This window comes from Tauraco erythrolophus, chromosome 13, assembly GCF_009769465.1.
Source record: "Tauraco erythrolophus isolate bTauEry1 chromosome 13, bTauEry1.pri, whole genome shotgun sequence".
Classification (NCBI taxonomy): Eukaryota; Metazoa; Chordata; class Aves; order Musophagiformes; family Musophagidae; genus Tauraco; species Tauraco erythrolophus.
This window is the reverse complement of record NC_141477.1, coordinates 8,150,960-8,176,401: the sequence shown is the minus strand read 5'-3', so window position 1 is coordinate 8,176,401 and position 25,442 is coordinate 8,150,960. Positions and strand designations below refer to the sequence as shown.

Sequence of the window (25,442 nt, the reverse complement as noted above, 5' to 3'; positions counted from 1 at the left end):
CTCTGCCTAAATAAATCCTCTGCCCTCTAAATGTTTCTTGCCTTCTGTGTTTCCACACCCTGCAGCGTAACCTAGTCCAGCGCACTCTTCCTTACCTTCGTGCTTTCTCTATGTGCAGGCATGTAAATGACTTTAAATATTTCTTCATTCCACCAAAGGCTTTCTTCCAAGTTTTGAGGTTCTCAGGCAACTATGTAAGATGTATTCCTGTGTGAAATCTCACTTGTGCTCTGCTAAATGACCCTGCAATCTGTACTAACTTGAGCTCATATTCACACATTCAGTGTGCTGCAGAGCTATAAATGACTGAGCATGACTAACTCTGCTTAAAAATCCCTTTTTTCTCTATTACACAGATGGACTGGGTGGTTGGAATACATCGGGGTGTGAAATGGAATATACAGATATGAATTACACAATCTGTTTTTGTAACCATCTTACCCATTTTGGAGTCCTACTGGTACGTACTCCGTGAATCATCTCCAGAAAAGTCCTATGGCACTAAACAAAGTCATCACTAGTTCTGGAGAGAGATGGGAGATTCATATCTATACAAGCTGTTCGATATCTGCAATTTTGCCAAAATCAGTAATAACAAACAAAAGAGTTATAATGATTTTTACTGTATAAACTCCTCTAAATGTCACTTGCTTCAAGGCAAATTCATTTTACAGATGTAGTTTGTACATCTTTGCAATGTAACTTAATCCATGTTAATGTGCTATTTGCCGCGTTGGAGATACTGTGTTAAATTTATTACCTGCCAGTGGCAACTAGTGACATTTCATCTTTCTGAAAGTTTTATCTACATTCCAGCAGAAAGGGAAGTTTAATATAAATATGGGAGATGTCATTAACTACTGTCCCTTATTTATAGGGCAGAAAAGGCAGCCAGTATTTTAATACAGAGAAAACTGCCTCTAAAAGTTGAATGTCAAAAAATGAGAGTTCAGAGACGACTGGCTGAGAACGGGCTGCAACCAAGGCCAAGTGTTAGGCAAGTTCAAAGCAAACCGAGTAGATTAAAGTTGTCTAATCCCAGTAGGATACAACCTACATGATGGGGTAAGGCCATCCCTTTGCCTTCGGATGCTTGCCCAGCGTTAACCTGCTCCAAGAGAGGCACAAAGCCCTCCAAAGTAAAAATGTGACTTCCACGAGAAGGAATCTAGATGTAACAGGTTTCAGACAACTTGATAAAGTTTCTATGCAAGCAAAGAGAATTTGGTTTGATTTTAAGATCCCACATCTTTTGCACTGCCACTTTGGTAATCACCATGGTTATTTAACAGCACAAAGTCGCTTCTACGCTGGAGATGCAGGTTACTAGTTTGAGGCTCAAAGTTTCACCAAATAGAAGAAAAACTGTGGCAGGGAACAACTAAATCCTCTCAGTATCGCTCCCAGCAGCAGCAGCTGTGGCGAAGCAGGGCCCAGGCTCCCAGCTGATTTTTGCAGAACGATGCTTTCTGGATGTGGAGGATCCTCCAAGATATTTAGCAGGTCTGTGCAGTTCCCAAGCATGGCAGCTGCCATTAAAACAAAGTTTCTCCTACAAAGCGAGCTCCCAGTGGAATAATTTTGGCAAGACCCTGGAATCCTTGTTGAAATGTGGTTTCTAAAGTACAGCTTTTCTAGCTTCACAACTTTAAATACTGTGTATTTTTACTAGTTTGGATCTTTTATAGGACCATACAATAAGAAACACATAAAACACTAATGGAAACCCTCCAAGAGGAGCAGTAAGCAGAACAGAAATCGATTTCTTTATCAACGTGAAAATGTGGAAAGCAATTTTCTTTATCTGTTATGGCAAACAAATGTGATTCTTTATCTTGTAACATAGGACTTCTCCCGGACAGAGATAGATATCACACACGATCGTATATTAACTCTGATAAGCTATGCAGGATGTGGTGCTTCTTCGCTATTTTTGGGTGTAACGCTGGTGACATATCTTACCCTGGAGTAAGTCTGATCCTTTTTCTCATATCGCTTTTAATGTTTTGGCAATAATGAATTTGCAGTAACTATCAGAATGTTTGGTAATATTTGATGTTGTGATGCATAGGAGGCAAGAGTGAGAGGTTACAGTAGAAATATTGCTTTATTTTGACCTGTGACTGTGATGAAATAAGAGGGATTCAAATCCTCACGCTTCAATACAAGGACTACTCTGAACTGTTTAGCAACTTTGATGTTCCTAAATTTCTATCATTTCATAAACTTACTCATGGACATGGGTAAGATATCACATCAAGAATCTGAAATATTCCCTGTATACAGACTATATTGGATGCTACCAGGAATTTGGAATATTCTCTGTATATAGACCATACATTGGATGATATCAACAGCAAAATAGGGAAACCTACGGTTTCTCTTCTCTTCTCTTGGTCTTTCTTGTGTTTTGTCCTTTTGGATAGGTTTGATTTTATATTGTATGTGCCAGTACCTCCTGGCACGATGGAGCCCTGAACTTAGGTAGCTGTGGCTGCTTTCATAATCCACTAATATTGCAACAACAACAATACTCGATGCGGTAGTAAAAAGATGATATTAAGTCTGTCTCTCCTCCACCAAGTGTGAAAAACCCAGCAGGTCTCCACGTACATAGATGGTCTGCTTTTTCAGGCTGGGAGATCTGCTTCAAAAACACACATGATTTGACGTAAAACACTAAGGCAGACACAACTTCCACAACAGAGAGCAAATTTTAATACACTGAACACATATTTGTGCTACTTTGCTTTAGTGAATGTACCCAGCACAACTCATGCAATGATAACCTTGTAACTTTCCTCTTCTTTTTAGGAAGCTGCGGAGAGACAATCCTTCAAAAATCCTGCTCAATCTTTGTGCTGCGCTGCTGATGCTCAACATGGTCTTCCTCATCAACTCCTGGCTCTCCTCATTCAACCAGCCAGGTCTCTGTATCACCACGGCCGTGCTCCTTCACTATTTCCTTCTTGCAGCTTTCACGTGGATGTGCCTGGAGTCTATTCACTTGTACTTGGCTCTCGTCAAAGTTTTCAATGTTTATGTCCCAAAGTATATCCTAAAATGCTGTATTGCTGGCTGGGGTAAGTAAGAGGATTTCTTCTCCACTTCTGTGCTTGTTAACTTCTCTAAGATAGGGGAATACTTGCAAAAGTAAGTTAGGACACTGAGCTAGTAGAAATGCGATGCACACCCTAAGCTGCAAGAGTAGATTTCTTCCCTCAGGCAGGTTTAGATTAAGTTTCTTCTGCCCACGGAGTCATTAGCAGAAAGTGCCCGTTGCTCCCTTGCACAGTTAGACGCAAAGAAAGGCAAAAGTGAGGGTAAGGAACTGCTTTCCCTACCCGTCCTGCTCTTTACAGGATTGACTTATCATGGTAGCTCATGTCAGCAGTGTGCCTGAGGAAGTACGAGCTGCCCACAGCCTTCACCCCTGCATGGGGGATGCTCAGAGGTGATTTTGATCTCCTCCTCCAGGCCTCGTGTCCCTAGCTGCCATGTCCTTAGCTGCCGTTCTACGCAGGATTTCCCTGCAGGGAGGAGGATGTGGCTTTCGTTCATAGCTCTCCTGAGGACTTCACTGATTCCTTTTTCCTCCAAGCACTGAGCATCAGCAACTTGCTTGGGAGAAACCTAACAGAAAGGACTCAAGACACTGGCTCAGCTGTTAGAAAAGGTGCCATCAGAGGTGCTGACCCAGGGCAGAATTTGGTCTGTATTTTTTGAGTCACCATTAGATGCGGTTTAAAATTTATATTTTTTTTTAGGCTTTTGAATAGTGTGCAGAGTTATCATCTCCTCTATCATTAGATCTGATGTTGCAAGTAACAGTCCTCAGGGGCAGCCATCCGTGATGGTGGTGTTGGCGGCAGCTGTTTCCAACAGAAAACCCAGAAATGAAAGAAATATGGGAAATGGGAAATGAGTGGAAGGGGAGACTGAAAAAACACTGTCTGGAAAATGTCTGTCTCTATCACATCTTAACAAAAAATGCTGTGGTCCGCTTATCTTTTGACACTCTGCTTTTTGTAATAATCAGTCAGTTTTATTTTACCAGATTGGATCCCTTCTGGAGATGTTTGAACACTCACAAACATTTTGCAAACACAGATATTTTTATGCCTACTCATTTGTAATTTACATAAATAAGGAGATTAAACCTGCTATGACACACATTTTAATTACACTCGTTTCAGAATGAGCTTTAGGGATAGAGTTTGATCCTACGATGTACATGCCTGCTGTAATTGCTCATCAGAGATTATCTGACATCTTTCCATATTCTCCATTTTTTCTTTTTAATCTGAATATCTCTTTTTCTCTTGCCTTCCATATTAGGATTACCAGCTATTGTAATTACTCTTGTGCTCGTTATAAATAAAGACTTCTATGGCGATGGATCACATTCTGAGAGTAATCCATTCAGCAATTTGTAAGTGTAATACTTTAAGCTTTTTGATGGTCCCTGGAGTATCTTAAAGATACAAAAAATAACCAGAAGGCAACAACTTCTATCTTACTTTTGTCTTTCCTCCCCCATCTTAACCCTCTCCTTTTAGTGGTTCTCATTCATTGGATCGTTTTGGATGCACGGTTACTACATGGAGTAACTCTCACAGCAGTGGACTGGGCTGGCGGACAGGGAGAGCTTCTGCCAGTCAACTCTATTTTTCCTTTCTGGAAAATCTCTTTCTTTACATGACATTAACTCAGCCTGATGGGACATTTGTATATATGCCCCTGCATGTTCTAGATTTCTGGTAAAACCAAAAGGCAGAATAATTGCTCTAGTGTTTTGCACATTTGCTTCTGTTTTTTACATGTCAGTTCACATCACTGTCTCGTCGTCATTTCAAATTCTTTTATTTAAATCATCTCAACCTCCTCTCTTTTCCAGTGGGAAAACACTACATTCTTTCAACCTTTTTTAAAAGTTTTATAGCAAAGAATGCTTCTATTTTTTTCACTTGCTTTCTGTTCAGCACAATATGATCACTTGTTGGTGAAGATTACCTGGAATATTTAAATTCTAGCCCATCAGAGAGGCAACACACACCCATGACACCTCAGAGGGAAAACTGTTACCTTCAGCAAAAAGGCAGTAAAATTCACTAATTAATGTCTGAGGAAAAGCTAACCAGTGCTCATCTCTGTGCTATGCTACTATTTAGACTCCTAATTAAGTTGTATTTAACTCAGTTTTCCTAAGGCAGTGTGTCTTTGTGCATATACGTTATTAGGTTGTGAAACAATTGTCAGGTTTATCTGAATTTGGCAGAGATATTGAAGTCTTAAAGTTATTGAATTTCTTTAACATCCATAAAAAAGCAAGTGGAGAGATTCCAGGAATGTCCTCATTGGGGGAAAGTAATGGGCGTTAGGGAATGCGCCTTATTCAGTATCGGAGAACCCTGTGGGACACATATTTTGGAACCAGGCTTCATTAGTTTCACTGTTCTTAAAACTCCTTATTGAATACATACCTCCCTTTCTTGCAGCTGCTGGATTCAGGAGGATATAGTGTTTTACATCTCCGTTGTGGCCTATGTCTTCTTAGCATTTTTGATGAATACAGCCATGTTCATCACTGTTCTCCTTAAAGTCCACTCCTTGAAATCAAGGACACAAAAGAGATCCAGAGCCTGGAAACAGAGTTTTCTCCAAGATCTCAAAAGTGCTTTCAGCTTGATGTTCCTTTTGGGCTTAACTTGGGGCTTTGTGTTTTTCGCCTGGGGAGCAGTGAGGATATTTTTCTTGTATCTCTTCAGCATTTTTAACACCTTGCAAGGTAATTTCTGAATGGAATACTGCTATAAATGCAACAGTTTAGGGCCGTGGAATAGAAATAAAAATAAAAATTTGTAACATCATGTAATTCAAGCATGAGAGAAGTGGAGTGTTCATATAGATTTGTGTTACAGTGTTTAGCTATTTTAATAGGAAAGCTCCATCGCAGTGGGATGATAGTGCTGTTTAGATGGCATTGCTGGGATAGATAGATTTACTATTAAAGACACAAAGTCATGCCTCTGAAACATGGATCCCAATAAATGCAACTTTTCAGGAGCTGGCACAGTCCTTTTCATCTGGGCATAAAAATGGTTGATAGACTCTACAGTGACTTGCAGATTATTCTTATACCAAATCTGCAGCAAGTTCTTCTCACTACCCTTTCATACGCACAAAGGACTCAGTGCAGTTCTGGGCCAACATGATGCTGGCCCAGGGACCATCTCTCCGCCCACACGTAACACACTGGTAACTGAGGGGCATAGAAAAAGTTTAGAAAAGGGACAGCAGGTTGGAGAATCCACCTGAAAACCTGTGAATTTCTCTTCTTACTTCTTTAGGGTTCTTTATCTTTGTGTTTCACTGTCTAATGAAGGAAGAAGTAGTGAAGCAGTGCCAAGGACACTTTTGCTGGGGAAGATTTCGTCTGAGTAATTATTCTGGTAAGCACTGAGGGGTTTTGTTTAGCTTGACTCAAAAGTCTTTGCCTGCTACTGGTTTCACATTCGTTCTACATTAAGAAATAAGGCTCCCCTCAACAGCCTTTCTGCATTCCATTGGATAATTATTCTTTAATAGGTCTTTATCCTCTTCCATTAATTGCTTATGATATGACAACGAGGTGACAGCACGCAGTAAAAAACATAGATTTCAAAAAAAGATTTCAGCTTGGTCTCTAATTCTGTTCTCACCTGCCATTAAGTATTCTCTTACGTGAGCTATGCTTTTGGTGGCCTTCCAGTCTTCATAGAGGTGAGATTCGGAAATCTATGCATGATATTGGACATACTAGTGGCTATTTTTTATGGGCAGGAGCTGAGTTTGCTCAGCCTGGGAAGGAGAAGGGACATGTAATTGCTGTCTTTGGCTATCTGAGGGGTGATTTTAAAGAAGAGATGGACTCTTCTCAGAGGTGCATAGGAAGAAGACAAGAGGCAATGGACACAGATTGCAGCTATGGACATCCCCATTATTTATAAGGAAACAGATTTTTTTCATGATGAGGGTAGTTAAATAGGTGACGGTGGCCCAGAAAGGCAATGGAGAGAGTCTCCCTCCCTGGAGCACCAAAATTCAGCTGTACAGGTGCCTGACCAACCTGATCCAACTCTGGGCAGGAGGTTGGAGTGAAGGCCTCCAAAGGTCCCTTCCAACCAAAATTATTGTAAGATTCTGCTAGCTAGCAGCTCAGCAAGAAATAACACGGGCTGTGGCTTATTCTGGGCTACCCCAGTTACGCTGATTTTTCATAGATATGTGGAAGAATTCAATAACTTCAGTAGCTCTGTGTGTCCATCAAAATCAATTGACACTATGAATAGATATTACAAAGGAGAAGCTGATCTTTTCAGGAAATCAGACTAAAAATGGTGTATTAACACATATGGCCTGTACACAGCAGTCCTGTGCATTCTGTGCTGCTGAGGAATATGTAGCTTTCCGTCTGCAGAGGGAGAATTCAACAAGAACGCTCTTAAGGAGCCCATAGAGTATTCTTCCTTGAGCATGAGCCAGCTCGATGCTGTAAGATACAATAAGGGTGAGGCTGCCATTCCCCTCCGGCGCGTACCTCTTCTTGGGTATGACCTTATTTGAATTAGTATTACTAGATTAGGTCCCTAAAGGGGAAATAGAAGACTAAATTGCTGGTATCCAGCCCCACCTGCACAAGTGTGACAGAGTTAGTGTAAAAATTAACAGCAGGAATTGTGCACGGTGCTGCACAGAGACCCGTGGCTCCAGGGCAGGTACAAGGATGGCACAAGAAGCAAGCATGGACCTTTCTCCTCCCTGGTCTCTAGTAGTTTGAGATATGACACTGTGCAGAATTTTACTCCTGTGCCTTCCACTCTCTGATTTCAGACTGGAGTGGGTCAGGTGCAACTGCTGGATCTACACCAAGGCATTTAAACCACAAATCACAGTCCCAGTCTTTGTGGAGTCTAAACCCTAATGGAACCAGTTCAACTTCCAATGGTTCAGATTTCCTTCCCAGGAGCTCTCCAGATATACATTTTAGGATTGGTAAGAAAAACAACATGCGCTGCATAGACCAGAATGCAATAGGTTCCATATGGTGACTGTCAAATCCCAACCAATGGAAATAAATAGGAAACCTTTCATGCTGTGTCTGCGCCAGACTTCAGTTTGGGGTTAATGACTACATTACAGATGGCTTTTGCTGTACTAAGGAAAGTAAGAAAGCCCTTAAGATCCTGGTACGGCTCTTCTCCAAAAGGAAGGGAACTCTCTGCTCAGCCCCCACCTTTGGCACCTAAGAGAGATTCTACCCTGGGCCAGCTCGCTGACATTCTCATGGGATGTACTCCAGTTAGGGAGCACTATAGTCTATCATCTATCTCATGCATTCTCAAAAAAGCAAAGATCTTGGGGATCACAGAAAGCTGAACAGGACCTGCTGTGAGCCTGTTTAATCGAGAAGAATTCTGGCAGGAGGTTTTGCCTTTCAAGATGGAGAAATTGTTGCAGACCCATATTCTGAAAAAGGAATGCCTTTACAGGAATTCTGACCTCAGCACCAAACATTCCTGGTTGTTTTTGGAAACATGCTGATTTTTGTTATTTCCCCAAAGACGTTAAATCAGTGAGTTCTACATAGACAGGTTTCTGTCTATTAAACAAAATTATTATAATGAAAATTTTTCCCTAATTCTTTTCTATAGCTGAAGTTCACTACAGCCCCAGTGCTGTACCTCCAGAAGATGGTGAGACCAAACATCCTTCTTCACGAAGAATACTACCCATGGATACAGGGCTGTGCTATCCACAGAAAGCAAGATTTTTTCACTAATACTGAATTTGTTTTCTTCAGATTATCTAATGATGGTTCTCTTTTTGCGGCATGTAGAAATAAACATTTATCTAAATAATTACTCCTAATGTACAATTATCATTCAGAACACAATTATAGAGCTAAAACGTCCCATGATTCAACTCTCTAGGCTTCAGTGGAGCTGCAGTATGGAACACATAAGGATTTAGTCCCCCTGTGTTTCCAAGATAAGCCCTCCGATTAAACAGAGACTGGAAACATTCTCTTCCCCATCATTAGATCTTCTCATAGTTTGTCCTCTTTTTTTTTATTTCCTCCTTACACCCTCCTGCCATCCCTCTGCTCCTTTCTTCATCTGATACTTATCCTCAGAACCTAATACCCATAATACTGAGTTTCAAGTCATACTTTTGAGCCTGTTGGCTGACTGTCTCAGGCACAGATGTCTAGGTTCTTCAATCAGTAAACCTCCTTGCTTTTTCTGAGATGGACTTTGATCAACTTATACATTAAGAAATTGGACTCAGCTTTCCAAGATGGTCCTTTCAGTTGTACATTTTTATTTTCAGATGTGCTGGCACTGCTGACTTGGATTTAGATCTCTAAAGAGATGTAGATGCATGTTTCAATATTTGAAAACATTGCCCAGTAGCTTCAAATGGAATGTGGAAACAACAAAAACTGAAATTCCCACCTCTAATAGATATCCATGATTACGATATAAGTTTCAAATTATCTCTCCTGCAGAAAAACCTCACCAGAACAATAGCAGGCAAAATCCTACCATCTTTGGAGGTGGTGATTAAGAAGTTTGCCCTTTAGTAATACTTTGCTGTGAATATAGCAGGAGATAAGCTCCACGTTATAAGATCACAAGAGAGACTTAACTTTCCTCTCCTACTGAAGAGGGGCTTAATTTCAGCAAATGTGTTCAAATCAGTAACTTGCCTGCTCAACTGAACCGTAGTTTCTGTTGAAATCCTTTCTCTGTGTCATTCAAGTAAAGATTTTCTGATGATTGCTAATACAGTAAAATGCTGACCTGTACTGATGACAGAGGAGTAAAAAAATATAATGGAGCGGTGTCTTAGAGCTGGTATGCACGATAGCAAACACAACAGGTTCTTTCATTCTGTGAATAACTCCCACACAGCAATTAGTGGAAAAAGATGAGTATTTCAATGTACAGGAGCTACAGCCAGCCTACTTGAAATTAGACAGATCACCTTCAGTTCCTTGGCTTTCCGGGATAAATATTATCATTAAAAACACGCAAACAAGTTCCACCACTTGTTTCTAACTTGAAATTGTTTTCAATGAGAAAGAAATTTAATATAATGTACAATTCAGGATGTTGGACACTTGAACTATCATCCTCTGCTTGTATTCCTTGTTTTCATTAGTGAACTCTGTTCCACAATCTGCTGCTGAGGAAAAGTTTTCCCTGCTTTGCAGTGAGAAGCAGGATGTGCTGTGCCATGGTGCTGTGTGCTAAAGCTGGGTCTGACTCCCCTTGCACCCCGAACCTGGCTGCGGCACACCCCGGGGGGTTCCTGAGAGGGGGAGGAAGGAGGCTGCAGAAGTCTTCGGAGGAGCTGGAGCTTTAGTCCTCCCCCGAGTCCCTTTTACACCAGTTTGTCTCTGCTCTGATATCATTAAGTCTCAGTGGATGAACACTCTGACCCTGTTTCTTTCTCTGCCACCCTCCTTTGACCCTCACTGTTCGCCTTCACACAGTAATTCTTTCTGCATATGCGTTACAGGACAGAAGGTAATAGCCTTACATTTAGACTAGACATTAGGTAACAATTTCTAATTTTAAGGAACAAATGGTCTAGAGAGCACATGGAATTGCCATTGCTGCAGGTCTTAAAAACCACTCATAGTAATAAGACAAGTGTCTCCCAAAATTGGTATAAGTAAAGTTGATTTTGCCTAAGGACAAAGGATGGACTGGAAGATCTGTTGAAAGCCCTCCCAACTCTACTTTCTATTAGTCTAATTTAAAATAAAAAGGCGGTAAAAGAGGATCAATATGAGAGCAACATGAGACTGGCCTTGTCTCCTGCATACTGCAATTGTTTTATTGCATTCCTGATAAAAGATGAAATATATCTTGATTTTCTAAAGTTTTTGCTAAATGTCCTAATAACACTATTAAACAATTAAGAGCAACAAATATTTGGATAAAAGCTGGACAAGCTGGAGAGAAAAGTGCTGGAATATTTAAAACTTCTCAGGCTGCCATTTCTTGGGCAGATCCGTCAGCGTGTTTCCTGCTTTGGAGGTGTAACAGCGAGAAGAAGAGCAAGCTGCACGGCGTGGAGCGATGTCAGGTCACCATTCTCGCTATTGATTTTTTTTTTTTGCTATTCAAAAAGCAAAATCTGGAAGTAAATTTTTAAAAACCTGTCAACTTGCTTATGTAAAATGCGAAGCGCTATTTGTTCTGGGAAGGTGGTTAGCTCACTTCCACTATCCATCATGTGCCTAATGGCTTTTCCAGCTAAACAGTGTATCATTTATGTTTCAAGCATGGTATTGTTTAGGTTGTCAGTTGGAATGAAGATGTGTAATTTTCTTTGGGCTGAAATAATATCCTCCGTGCCGCCACCATTACATTTGCTCTTCTCCAGCACGTTTACGCTGACATTCTGTCACAGAATCATGCATTGATGGTTTTCATAGGGAGAGGACACGCACAAAGACAAATCTAATAAAAAATTCCTATGTGCCTGTGATTCACATCCTAATAATTCTAAGTGATGGGAACAGCTTCCACAGCTCCGGCTTGAACGTGACCTGACGGGCAGCGGTGTGTTACCGGCACAAACGCATCCTCCTCCCCACGGTTTCGATTGTATCAGTTGACTCTGCTCCCTCTCTGAGAAAGCAGCAATCTAAAGCTCTTTTGATTTCTAAGTCATTCTCATTTACTCCTAGATGGCTTATTTTTAGAGATACATATGCCAGGAAATGCGTGCTCTATTTTAAACCAATGAAAGAGGCATTTCTGAAAGTATATTTATCTATGAAGACAATTATTTGATGTCAAATCTCAGTGGGTTGTTAACAATAGGTTAGACGATGCAAAAGAAACAAAAAATGATAGGAAAAACACTGCAGCAGCTGTGGTGACTCGGGCAAAACCCTTCCCACACTCATCTTGCTATTTAGACCGGCACAAAACTCCACCATCCATCATAGCGTGAGTCAGTGGCTGCAGCTCTAAGGTCTAGGCAGCTCACTCAAGGGTCCATGGAGACTCTTCAAGTCTCTGCATGGACAAGTGGCTACAGCTGCCTTCTAGCTCAATGTATGTACAGCACTTTGATAACCATATGAAAGATAAATATTACATAAGATGACAGTTACAGGTCAGTACAGCTTGTTTAAGTTTTCTTCTGACAGTTTATGAATCTATACTAGTGGTTAGCAAGACAGGTGTATACTTAATGCCCAAGATGTAAAATTCTTTCTAAATTTAGCAGGCAGTTACCATTGGGACAATGAAAGAAACAATTTGAGATTAAAAATCAAAATACTGGGAAGATAATTACCTATTGCATAAGATGATTGTTAAGTCTTAATGCACAATACCCTGTGCTTTTAGGTATCAGAAGGTATTTAGCATGTAATGGCACTCTAATGCTTCTAAATTAAATGTACCATTGAGAGTTTCAAGGATGCCCAAAAGAATTATGCTTGCTTTATTATTTCGTTGCCCAATTGCTCCTGTAATGGAAGAAATCCAAGGATACATTCCAGTGTTTATTTTTCTCTCTTTGCTGAGAAATGACACCAATATTTCACCAGCTCTTCCCATACTGAAACTGGCTGAGGAAACTCTTAGAAAACGAGTCTGGAAGGGATGCAAGAACGGAGAAACAGGATAAAAGGTGTTCAGAGCCATTGATTAACAGGAACATTTGAGATCCCGTCACAGGCAGGTTAAGTCCCACTAACTCCACTGAATAGTCTCCATTTAGACATTGTAACAAAATCAGAAGCTGTTTTCTTCAATTTTAACCAAGAAAGTATCCCTCCTGTTGCTGTTATCACTGAATGCAGCTCCTGACAGCTCATCTGAACTGACCTTCCATCTCACCTTGGTGACACTGAGGGCTGGGATTGCACTATTTTTGCTCCTAGGCATGCTGATAAGTCTTGTGGTATTTGAAAGTGTAACTGGATAGCTCACCTTCGGTTCCAAAAAACAAGGACACAATTCCAGTCAAGCATTACTGGAGGATTTGATGCCCTGAGCCTCAGTGCCTGCACAGCTCCCTCTGCCCTTGGTGTAAAATCAACTCCACACAGGCGACAGGGAGATAAATCCAGGAATAATGCAACCTATTTTTCTCCTAAACGAGTTGTCTTCGACAATGAATGGTTACACTCTGCTATGAATGTGACACAGCCAAGTAAACTGTTACTGAAGCGTCTTAAAAAGATATTTTCCTTTTTCAATAGTTCAGTAGCTGCTTTGTCTTCAGCTGCTGAGGACCCTGGGCAATGGTACAAAACCAAAATAGGGACGATGTTCCCACTTAGTGGTGAAAAACATCAGATTGTGAGACCCTGAAACCAAGCCCTTGTGCTCACAAGTGAAGAAATCAAGGCGGGCAGTGCCTTATGCAACCTCCCTCCCCATTGCCTGACACCGCAGCTCGGAAACGGAAGCCTGGAGAGATGGGGAGGTGACATTCTCTCTATGTAGGAAGTGACTCAGATTAGCACATGGAAATGACTCATTCCTGTTGTTGCAGTAGGACAGTGCAGAACTGGAAACAGCCCTGGATGTGTTAGTAATGTGCTCTGAACATGGACCATTGTCTCTGACATCGGTGCTTGCTCCAGGTGTGCGTTCAGGCTTTCCCATTTAATCGATTGGGAACAGTCGCACAATCATACAGCCCATCAAACGGCTGTCAGATGAAACCTTCATTCTTGCTACTGGGGTGAGTTATGGTACTCTTTGTCCCCTCACCTTGCCGTTACTTGTCACACTATTGGCAATCTCAATTTAAAGAGAAGACACTAAAGCTGCAACACAGATGCAAGTCAGAAATGAGGCAATTGCACCCGTCCATCCCTGAGATTGTTGTCTCTAGCGCATGGACTCCTCTTCCCAACACAAAGGTGGCAAAGCCAGTTCAGAAAACAACAGGAAGAAAAAGATATTTCAGGTAACACAATTCTAGTTATAACTGCTTATAGGCTAGAGTTGTTAAAGGACTCCAGGCAAGGACTTCTTGATGGAGGAGCAAAAAGTCTTCCTTCATCTTTACATCAAAAGGAGACGACCTAAAAGGAAGGCTACTAAAATTTGCTGGGAAGGAAGGATTTACATTGACCTGGGCAGATTACTAGACTTCAAATCAATTTTCTCCCTCCCAGGTGGGGCAATAGGAATGTGCCTGTGGTGACCCAATGGCAGAATCCTGCTCTGTGGTCAACGATCTGGGCACATGGATAGCAATCAGGCTCCTCTGTAGAAGAGATCTTAATCTGAGAAAAGCTTTTCATAAGAGAAGATACCACAACAGAGTCTACCAAAATTCAGGACTAGGGTAGACAAGCACTTCAGTATCTCTCTGCCGTTAACACTCGAAGAACATAGACGTCAGTTTGCTCAGCAGAGAGACAGAAAGATACATCAGCCAACAATAAACAGATGGCAAAATTGCTAAGAGAGACAACTAAAGCAAGGGTTCAAAATGAGTTTGAGGCATAAAAGAAGAATTAAGGCAACTAAATAGTTCTATGCAGAAATGATAGAAATAATGACCTAAGAAAATGAGTTGCAATAATCCTAAAAAAAACCCCAGGCTGGCTAATATAGCTGCAGTTCAGTGCATATCAGTTTTGTGTTCTAGTGCTCTAGCTACAATGGATTTTGACGTATTCATATAAATAAATATCAACTCTGCATGACCAATGTATACCGAAGCAATAAAAATGTGCTACACAAAATAATTACAAATTTGGAAAATCAATTTCTTTAATGGGAGTTAAGATTTTGGCTGTTTTCTCCATATTTTGGCAAATGGTTCTTGAAGAGATTTTTCTGAGTGGGTGACACTGCACAGCACACAGAAATGTGTGCAGTCACACTGCATTAAAACAGAAAATTTGCATTAAAAATACAGCTAAACGATATTTTATTTGGGTTTTTTTTTTCAGTATCAAGTTCAAAAGGAACATTTGCTTTCTGTGAATGTTTTGTGTGTTTTCTGGTATTTTAAACAATAGCCAGAATTACCCAAATTGCTTTTCTCTTCACCAGAAGACAGAGCTCTAAAAAAACACCTTAGAGTTGTTTACTGTTTGGAATAATAAAGCCATTCTCTTCCTTTTCAGATGGATTTGCACAACTGAAAGCTATTGGAATCTGAGTTAAAAATGTAGTGTGTTTTCTCCTGCCTGGTTTCTACCCATTACACCAATGCAGGGCACACAAATTTAATAAACAGAAACTGAAATTCTACCATCATGAACAAATTGCGTATTTGATATTTACTATCTGTCATTCAGTCTTTGTGAATTTCCTTGGGTCTAGAGAATGTTATTTTGTGTGCTTTTTCAAAATAGTATTTTTCATCTCCTAACGATCAACCAAGACAGTATCTTATGCCCTGTAAAGAGGGAACCTGGCCAACTAGCTAAAACCTGCCGTAATACAAGGACCGTAGGAAGAACTGTGAGAAACGAAGGAGCTTCCTTCTGCCAGATTCCCTCAAGGAGGCAGAAAGCTGGGAAAAATACAATCTCTTAGAAGAAAGAGAAAACCAAGTAGAATTTAATGTTGCTATGAGCTGGATTTGACATATATACTGTGGTCTATTAGAGTGAGAGCAGGAAAAACATCTCTATGTTTCCAGGTAATGCAGGCTTCTAAAGTGTGAAGCATCAGACTGAGCATCCAGGTTCAGATATACGAATTCAGGTCCAGTTTGGAATAAACAGCACATGAAGTATCAGGAGTAAGGCCCTTGCTGTTTTCCAGGGTTGCTTTCATCTGTGGGACATGTTGGTGTCCTTAAGAGGTTTAAATATGGGTTGGGAGGTCTGTCACCTTTCCCTTCATACCTGAATCATCCCCCAAACCAACCGTTGGGAGCATCTCATAGCTCAAGAGTCTCCAGTCCTCTGGGTTATCTCTTACCCAGAGGGGTATCAGTTCAGGTGCTCTATCCTGATCTACAGAAGGACTGAGTGACATAAACCAAGCCTCAGATTTCACGTTATCAGCCCTAATCTCTCGGATTCTCTGAAAGCTCCGGGACCTTAAGAAGTTGGGACCTATGCTGCTAGCTGAACTTTGGTGCATCAACCAACCTCTAGCGCAATTCAAGGCAAGTAACAAGTTTCTTTCGGATAAATTCCAGTTTCAGCTAAACACCTGGTGTTTCATTCAGATGCCACCCTTGATGGTGCAAAGCAATTAGTTCCCAATGTTTGGTGATGCCCTACTTCTCCTATATAGAAAATCTAAACATTTTATGTAACCATCTGACATTAAGCTGTCACAATCTGCTACAGTTGCTGAACTCTATATTAAATATAATGCACAGTACTACGCCAGTGTGGGTGGACAACATAATCGGGCATCCTCAAAGGCACCTAAATCTGTGAGCAACCTACATACTGTGCCTGCATAAAAGGATATATTATGGTGGATCGTGACAAGAACTTCTCTTCTGAAAGCACTTTCAAAAAACATAGTTGGAATTTTTAACCCATGCATCCTTTTTGTATCAGTGACTCCGTCTTCCACCTGGCCATAGCATTGGTCTTCAATCTGATCTACCATGTACCATCTGGTCTATCACTACCTGATACTTATGGTATAGTTGTGTTTGCAAGGATTGGGAGAGGGAAAATTAGACTTTTCGTGTGTACTACTTACTTAGAGGAGTTTTTATGAGTGAATAAAACAAACTTGAATTTGTGTGCCTGTGTGTGTGCAGTTAAAGATAAAGGGACTTGGCTCCAAGATTGCTTTTGTGATTTGAGCAGGTACCTTCTCCATTCGAATGTCACAGCTGGAGGAAAAACAATCTGGAGGAAAAAATACTCCAGCTACTCATCTTCATTTTCAAGGCATAAAGCTCAGTCCTTTGATATCTTTTCCACTTCCACTATTTAGAAATTAGATTTGTTTTCTTGATTTCAGGAGAAATAGGTCACATTCTTTGTACCTTAGTTTACATTAAAGTTAATTGGGAGTTCATCACAGAGCAAAGTTTAAGATTTGACTGTTGCCTAATCTAAAGATAAAAAAACCCATAGTACTAACATGTTTGATTGAGATAACATCACGAAAGGTTATTCTTCTCCCAGAAGATTTGAATCATCAGTTGTACCATCCAAAGCAAATAAACACAGGGACTATTGCAATATAACAGGCTTCGTATAGCAACTATCTATAAACCAGTTCAAACTTCAGCGTAAGTTGTGGTTTTGATGGCAATGAGACTGTTTCAAGGGACAAACCTAAGCTTTGATATAAGTGTTAGCAGGATTATGGCCATAAATTTTGATCTTATATTGCCTTTTGGAAGGTGACTGCATTTCTGTCACAGAAAGAGTAATCGGAGCATAGACAAGCGCAGGCTGTCTCTATGGCTTTTTCAGCAAATATTATCTATGTTCTGAGATATTTTATCTGCCATTAAGGTATACTGCAGAGTTTCGTGTTACATTAGTATATTTTATGCTTTTCTGTACTATTGAGAAAACTAGTTCAGGTTTTCGTTTTATTTCCTTTTTAGAATATTTTGAAAAACATTAACAAACATTTGCTGGGTAATATGCAAACCCTAATGCTACAGTAATTACAATATAGTACTTACTTGCCAGATACCTCCAAGAAAAAAAACTATCCTTTCAGCTAATATCTTTAAAGAAACCCCTTTTCTTTTTTCTCCTCCTCCCTCTCTGCTCCACTAGCTGAAAAGCCAATAAAAAAATTCTCCACCTCCTACACAGTTCAGAACAAGATCTGTGTGCATTTCTCCTAGGCATGTTTTGAGACCTAGAAGGGGATGAAAGTAGTTAATGTGCAACGGGAATCTTAATTTCAGGCACAAATCTGTATCTTTCTATTGACTTTGCTGATATGCTTCAAGCTAAATATTAAACATTTTTTTCATCAATTTAAGTCCAGCCTGGGGAGAAGAAACAGTTAAAGAAATGTCTCAAGTATACTTGCATTCAGCTAATCTGACTTTGTGTGCATCTCCAAATGGTACAGAACTGAAACTGATCCTTGACAATGAAACCACAAGTGAAAAATGGACCGAAGACTCCTTTCCAGGACTAGAAATACTGTGCACAATTTACGTTACATACGCTGTGATCATTTCAGTGGGTCTCCTTGGAAATGCTATACTCATCAAAGTCTTTTTCAAGATTAAATCCATGCAGACGGTTCCAAACATCTTCATCACCAGCCTGGCATTCGGAGACCTACTGCTTTTATTAACTTGTGTGCCTGTAGATGCAACACGTTATATTGCGGATACCTGGCTCTTCGGAAGGATTGGGTGCAAGCTGCTGTCTTTTATCCAGTTAACCTCAGTTGGAGTATCAGTGTTTACCCTGACTGTTCTCAGTGCTGACAGGTGGGTCTGATGTGACTGATTTGCCAGGAGATACTGCAGGTGTGAAGTTAGAAATGAATAAAAGAGCAGAAATGATCATTTTGCACAATATTAAATGGCACATTGCAATAGACAAAAAAAAACCCAAACCAAAACAAAACAAAAAACGATGACTCTCTCATTTAATATTAAAATGTGTGTTAGAAAAATTGGAGCAGTTCAGTTCTTTTTAATGGAGAGAAGTGAGAGAGGCTCTGTAAGTCTTTTGACCTTTTATTAGCTTGGAGTACAGTCCAGGTTTTTTCTCAATTCCAGAGAAAAGGGAAATTGCTTAAGGCAGGGAAAAGGCAGTATATTGGTGCTACCTAGTGGTGCACTAACGTAGCCAGGGAAGACGAAAAATAAAACTGTGAAAATGAGTGAGTGGAAATCCTTTGTCCTATGCACTCCGTAAGGCTCTAAAATCCTACAACATGAAAGATTGATATGTGGGGTAAAAAGGCAAAAGATAACACAGGCTGGGGCACAAAGGACTCCCATGATTTGATGGTTACTGCAGTACTACAGTAATTTTCAGCTTGATAAGTATCTAGTGTGACATGACACAATTTGAATATTTTTTCTTATAGTTCTTCTATCTTTTCCAGAGATACTTTAGCCCAGAGGTCCTGAAGTTAAACTCAGGTTACATTGACAGCACTGTTAGTAGTCAGGAGCTGCTGAACAGTTTTCCATGCACTTATTTTCTGAATGAACAAGATGAGATTTCAGTTCAATCAGCATAAGCACGTCAAAGAGCAGAAAAAGCCAAAATGAATTTTGTATTGAGAGAAAAAGACTTTCATCTTGCATGCCAGCAATTGTGGATTGTATGTAATAGCAAGCAGTTCATGTGTCCAGAATTTAAGCAATGCTACTGTTACTGTACTCAAAAAAAATATCAGCCAACACAGGAATGGCTACGCAGGGTCAGATCAAGGGGCCATGGAGGCCAATGCCAGCCTCCAGCAGTGGTAGCATAAGGACAAGAAAAGACACATAGGAAGAATAAAAACCACTATCCAACACTACACTTATGCCCTAAGCCTTCAGATGATCACCTGAGCAGATGTGGTTTCTGTCTATTTGATAAGCTCAATGGATTTTTCCTCTAGATCCTTGTTCAGACTCTTCTTGAACTTGTTTAGCAATGACTTTCACTGCCTGTTGCATAAACAACTTTTTTTTTTTTTTGCTTTGCACGTGGCTTCATTTGATGGCCCTGGCTCTTGTGCCAGAAAGGACAGTGATCTCTACCCATCTCTCCAGGCTATTCATGTTATATTCCATCCTTAGTTTGTTTTTGTTTTGAGTTAAGGTGTGCAGAGCAGCACATGGTGTTCAAGGGTTGCATCAACCAGAGATATAGGTAAATGTACAATAGTATCTTTTGCTCTCCATTGTTTTCCTAATAATTCCTAACGTTTTGCTTTTTTGCTGTTTTTTCAGAGTTTGATGTGGTTTTTTTACTACTGCTGAATATTAAGCTTATGTTTTCACTGAACTATCCTTCATAGCTCCAAGGTCTTGGTCCTGTATGACGTCAATTCAGAATCTATCATGGACTAGATGACCTTTAAAGGTCCCTTCCAATCCCAACTATATTCTATGATTCTATGATTAGGCAGTTGTTTCTGTATTTAATTCTTCATGGTAGTTGTTATGTAAATGCTCCATGCTAAATTTTCACAGGGTAACTATTCTGTAAACTTACTGAGAAAGCTCGGAACATCAGTCGTGTGCAATGTCAGACTATCGTGTTCTAGTATGCTAGAAGAGCTTGAAGTCAATAAAAATGGTATTTATTTGACAAATAGCAGTCCAGCTTGCAGTTTTTTATTTAAATTTGCCTAGAGGAGAAAAAGACCAGATCCTCAGGTTGTGCAAAATGGTACAGCTAAACTATCTTATCTTATGGACACTTTTTCACTGCCTTTCTTTTCTTGCCAGTCTTGTGCTTCCCTGGAGGGTTCTCTTCTTTCTGCGAGAATCACTGATACTTTGGGAGCAGGGTATATTGTTTCCTGTGCTTCATCCACCTTCGTGGCAGTTGGTCCTTTTCCATGTCCTGTTTCCACACAGATTTTCACACGTCTATAGATTTACCCAGATTTTTCTCATATATCTGACTCAGTCCACATGCTGCAGAATCTCAGCCATGAATCAACAGCAGTGTCAGCTCCTGTTTTGTAATTATCAATGAATACTGGAGCATTATTTTGAGTCAGATCACTGGGATCTTAAGAACATGGAAGAAAGGAAGGGTGTCCATGTTTGGTTTAATGTATTTATAAAATAGTTAACCTGTTTCATACCTTTACCAGCTTTGCATACTAATTCCCTCATTTACCTTTCTAGGCAGCACCATAAAAATAGGAGAGACGATTGCCCTCACTGATTCTAATCCAAACAGTAGAAGTCATCTTTACTTAGGAAGGCTTTAATGACAAGTCCTGCCAGCCAATTCATTAAAATACATGCTTAAAATTAACTTTTACATTTCTGTCTTCATTATGAAGAGCTAGCATCTGCTTTCTTTTTCAAGACAATTCTACCACTTTAGTTTAGGAGGAACAGGGATGGCTTTATCCTCAAGAAGTTTGCATTGCCAGTGCTTGCATTATTACTGCGTCTATTCTGACAGTGATGTTGGTCGGTTTTAGGTACAGAGCCATCGTCAAGCCTTTGGAACTGCAGACTTCAGATGCGCTCCTGAAGACCTGCTGTAAAGCTGGCTGTGTCTGGATTGTCTCCATGATATTTGCTATCCCAGAGGCTGTTTTTTCAGATTTGTATTCTTTCAGCAATCCTGAGAAAAACGTAACTTTCGAGGCATGTGCTCCCTATCCTGTATCTGAGAAGATCCTGCAGGAAGCTCACTCCCTGGTTTGCTTCTTGGTGTTCTATATTGTACCTTTAGCTGTCATTTCTGTCTACTATTTTCTTATCGCCAGAACTTTATATAAAAGTACATCCAACATGCCAGCAGAAGAACACGGTCATGCCCGTAAACAGGTAAGCTATGACCAAGTACTAACGTGTCCAATTTTCCAAAATCTATCATGCTGATTGAGTCTGAATTCTTGACTGCAAAACCTTTACATGATAACAGAGTAAAAAGCTTCATAAATTCAGCCCATATTAGCAATCCAAATTCAGCTATGCACTTAAGCACAAGCTTATGACTCATTGACTCAATTGTGAGTGTACACGGTTTCCTAAAGAGGGATGGGGTTTGTTTTGCTTTATTATGATCTTATTAAATTCAGGAGTTACGACGTTGAATCACAAACACTGACACCTTATCCATGTGAGCTGTCACATGAACTATTGTACTTCTAAATTCTAGTCTGGATGAGATTGCCACGTAATATATAACAGAAAGGGAATGTGCTCTGCACTGGAAATACTTTGTTAAAAACATTACGAAATAGATTTGGTTTTTTGTTGGTTTCTTTGGTTTTTGTTTGTTTGTTTGTTCCCATTTTGCTTTTTTGGTTATTAATGCATTCAGACTTTTAGACCCGTTCAAAAATCAGCATCAACTACATAAAGGTGTTACTAATTGCTATTAATACCAGATATTCATTACTTTCTTGTAGATTGAATCCCGCAAGAGAGTTGCAAAAACAGTGCTGGTCCTTGTTGGTTTGTTTGCCTTTTGCTGGTTGCCTAACCACATCCTCTACCTATACCGCTCCTTTACATACCATGCTTCTGTAGATGCTTCCACCTTTCATCTGATAGCTACTATTTTTTCCCGTGCCTTGGCCTTCAGCAATTCCTGCGTCAATCCTTTTGCTCTTTATTGGCTGAGTAAAAGTTTCCGGCAACATTTTAAAAAGCAAGTCTCGTGCTGCACGGCCAAATTTCATGCAAAGCCTCCCAGTGCCACCCATAGTAACACACCCACCAGAGCCCTGTCGGTCACGGGCAGCACACACGGCTCAGAGATCAGCGTTACGCTGCTGACGGATTATAGTATCACAAGGGAAGAGGAAAGCGTTTAGTCCATCTGAGATGAAGAAGGACAGAAGCTGACCCTTTGCAATCAAGTCACTACTACTGGATCCTGGAAAGAGATGCCATGCTTTGTCCTGTCTGTGCAACAGTTTTCATCAGGAGTTCCTTGGTTTTTTTTTAATATACAACAAAGAGATCAAACTGTGCGGGAGACGAAGCTGCAACAGCCGAACTTTCCAGTGTAAGCTCAAAGGGATTGTTAGCATTCCCAAGGATGAATGCGGATCCCTAACTGGAATTCCTGGACTGGGCGGGACGGGAGTCAGCAGAGTTGGTGTGAGAATTGGTTGTAAGGATAGTTTTGTTCTTGGTGACCTATTCTTTGACTTGTGACCGAGAGGTCCCCCTGTCAACTACTTGCATCTACAGCGAACAAGCAGAACCACGTATCTGCACAACATGATCAACCAGGCAGATTTGTGATTTGTTTCTTTTCTTGTCCTGAATGCTAAAAATTGGTAAACACATCAGAAAGCTTGGTAAACACATCAGAAAGCATGCTAAACCGAAAGAAAGCTGAGGTTTGTATTATGGTGTAGTAAAAAAAAGCATTATGGGCCAGATGCACACTAGCCTTTGCTCTGCCAGTGACTCTGAAACTCTGGGTAAGCGCTGACTGCTATGTAAAGGGATGCCCTTCTCGGGTCCTAAGGAAGTCCAGGGAACCAGCAGGTGATCATCTCACTTAAAAAGCTACACTCATTTTTAACCACACTTCTAAAATTCTTTGTGATCTATGGGTAAAACATCTCAACAGTGCAGAGTTCTTTATTGTCGTGGTGATTTAACACCAAGAAACGGGGGTAGATCTGTACCAGAGTTCTAGTTTGGATTTACAGTGCACTTTTGAAGCAAACTGCTCGAACGTTCCCTCCTTTCTTAATTTGCTCTGCCTCCCAGAGTGGTCTTGCGCTCACAACCTGGATTTCTCTCAGATGCAATTGTGCCCAGTCCACAGAACTGGACCAGAGCAAGTTTGAAGTAAGGCCCCCAAAAATGTGAGGCATGGGGGGTCAGACTAACCGTTCACCTTCACAGACCCGCTCCTGCTTTGGTGTACACGGTCATAGCTAAGTGGCCTGCACATTTTCAAGTGTCCTGGGAGAATTGGATTTTTCTGTTGTACTAATTTTTCGTTCTTCAAGTTATTCAAGTAGTATCCCCTTTTAATATTAGGATAGACTGTCTTTATGAGACAGGCCTTCTAATGTCAAATCCACTGATTTTGTGACTCTGCCTGCAGAGGCAAGTCAGTGACAGCCTATCATGGGCAGCCTGTGCATCCCTAAAAAGCTCGGCAGAGCTGCTGGCAGGGACCATGTTCCCATCAGGAAATACAGGATGCAAGTCTTCCTACCCTGTGTTACAAAAACGTTGAATTACACTTATTTTTATGAATTTTGTGTACCTTGAACCAAATTTTGTTCTCTGGGAGCTGGTGACAGAACACACAATAGATTTTCCATTGTTTAAACTAAGGGACTTCTATCACAAAAAAGAATCTGTGCGTTAAAGCACAGAAGCGAGGTTGCAACATACGAATTAAACAAAGGAGTGCTGTTAGTCACAGAAGTTCAGTTTTAACTAACCCTTGAAGATACAACACCCCTCCAGCTGCACAGAGACATGGCTGGAAACCCATCCACCTGTGCACCACTATTTGAGTCCGCTGTAAGATGAGAAAATCTATTTGCAGTCTCTCTCTCTGTTAACTGTCCTAATCAGGATAATAAACCCAAACTATAAATCCCAAGGGCATTGGAATACAGCCTCCGTCGTCATCTTAAACCAGTTTAATGACAGTCCTTGTTAATCCCTTCAGGCCTGGCCTTATTTTACTACACTCTTCATGTTACAAGCTGCAAGGCTATAAGCACTAATTTTCCAATGGATTATCCCTTTTATTGTACCAGTTGTACATCAGGGAAGGACCACTGAAATAAATGGAAATATAACAGCGCAGAAATACAATTTATGGCAAAGCAGGCTCCAGAGACCTTCTTTTACTCTCTCTGTCTTAATACAGCATATTCCCTGGTAGTGAGATATGTACAGACCTAACAAACATATTGCACTGATATTTTCCCCTTCTCTTTTTCCTTAATGGAGCTAAAGGGTGAGACTGAAATAAGCAAAGTGAGCCTACAAACTTGTGAGCCCACTTTTATCTCCCTGAATTTTACTATAGGGAATTCTAACCAAAAGAAAAATCAACAAACATTACAGTTCCTTACATCATTCTTTAGTCTACCTTATTAAAGCCTTTGGAAAAGAAATCTGCCATATGTTTCTGGACTTCACAATTTGTCTCTGCTGGAGACCAAATTTCCCACTGCAAAAATCCTTGGCTACACTTCACAGTAGCCCTTAAAAACTGTGGTTTCCTAATTCACCATTTTCCTTGCTTTGCATGCACCTACTTTTTGGTTGTGTACTCCTTCTCTAACTGGACGGTCTGTCTATTGCTAATATATTCTGTTACAAAATTGATATTTTTGCTATACGCTGCACATGTTTTGGGTAAGGACTGGCAGTATTTCAAGCCATAATTTAACTATTCTGTGTACGTCATGCTTTTATAATTCTGTGCTTTCAAATCTTCATGACATTGTATTGGAGTGAAATACCAGTTAACACTTATTTTCACCTAAACAATCTGATGCTTTTAATTCCATCTATTTTCCCCAATATAATTATCCATAAAATGTCTCCACGTTACCGTAACTGGGTTTAAGGGAAAAGGGTTGTTTCCTTTGCAATCTTTTTGCAGTGTTCCAAAAACCAATTCTTTCACCCCTAGGTAATGCAAGTGTAATTCTGTGAGAGCATACGGGAATAATGGCTATTTACAGAAATATTGGGTGTTATTTAGCAAAGAACTGGCATGAATAATTAGGGTTTAACTATTTACATCCACAGTGAAAGAACAGGTAGAGAAAAGGCACAAAGTACTGAAAGGCAAGACTCCA

At 40.3% G+C, this 25,442-nt stretch overlaps 2 protein-coding genes across 2 annotated transcripts in view; both read left to right on the top strand.

The window, feature by feature from the left end:
* Window positions 1-8,821, top strand: part of ADGRG4 (adhesion G protein-coupled receptor G4) — a 31,048-nt gene extending 22,227 nt beyond the window's left edge. The window contains exons 16-23 of the mRNA XM_086619871.1: window positions 357-460; window positions 1,847-1,968; window positions 2,815-3,083; window positions 4,339-4,432; window positions 5,499-5,788; window positions 6,351-6,452; window positions 7,873-8,034; window positions 8,694-8,821. Of these exons, the coding sequence (XP_086475997.1) occupies window positions 357-460; window positions 1,847-1,968; window positions 2,815-3,083; window positions 4,339-4,432; window positions 5,499-5,788; window positions 6,351-6,452; window positions 7,873-8,034; window positions 8,694-8,821 (1,271 nt within the window). The remainder of the gene's footprint in view (window positions 1-356; window positions 461-1,846; window positions 1,969-2,814; window positions 3,084-4,338; window positions 4,433-5,498; window positions 5,789-6,350; window positions 6,453-7,872; window positions 8,035-8,693) is intronic.
* Window positions 8,822-18,001: 9,180 nt separating this feature from the next.
* Window positions 18,002-22,460, top strand: BRS3 (bombesin receptor subtype 3). The gene is made up of 3 exons (XM_009977358.1): window positions 18,002-18,432; window positions 21,114-21,465; window positions 22,053-22,460. The coding sequence occupies exons 1-3, from the start codon at window positions 18,002-18,004 to the stop codon at window positions 22,458-22,460; spliced, it is 1,191 nt and encodes a 396-aa protein (XP_009975660.1).
* Window positions 22,461-25,442: the final 2,982 nt, after the last annotated feature.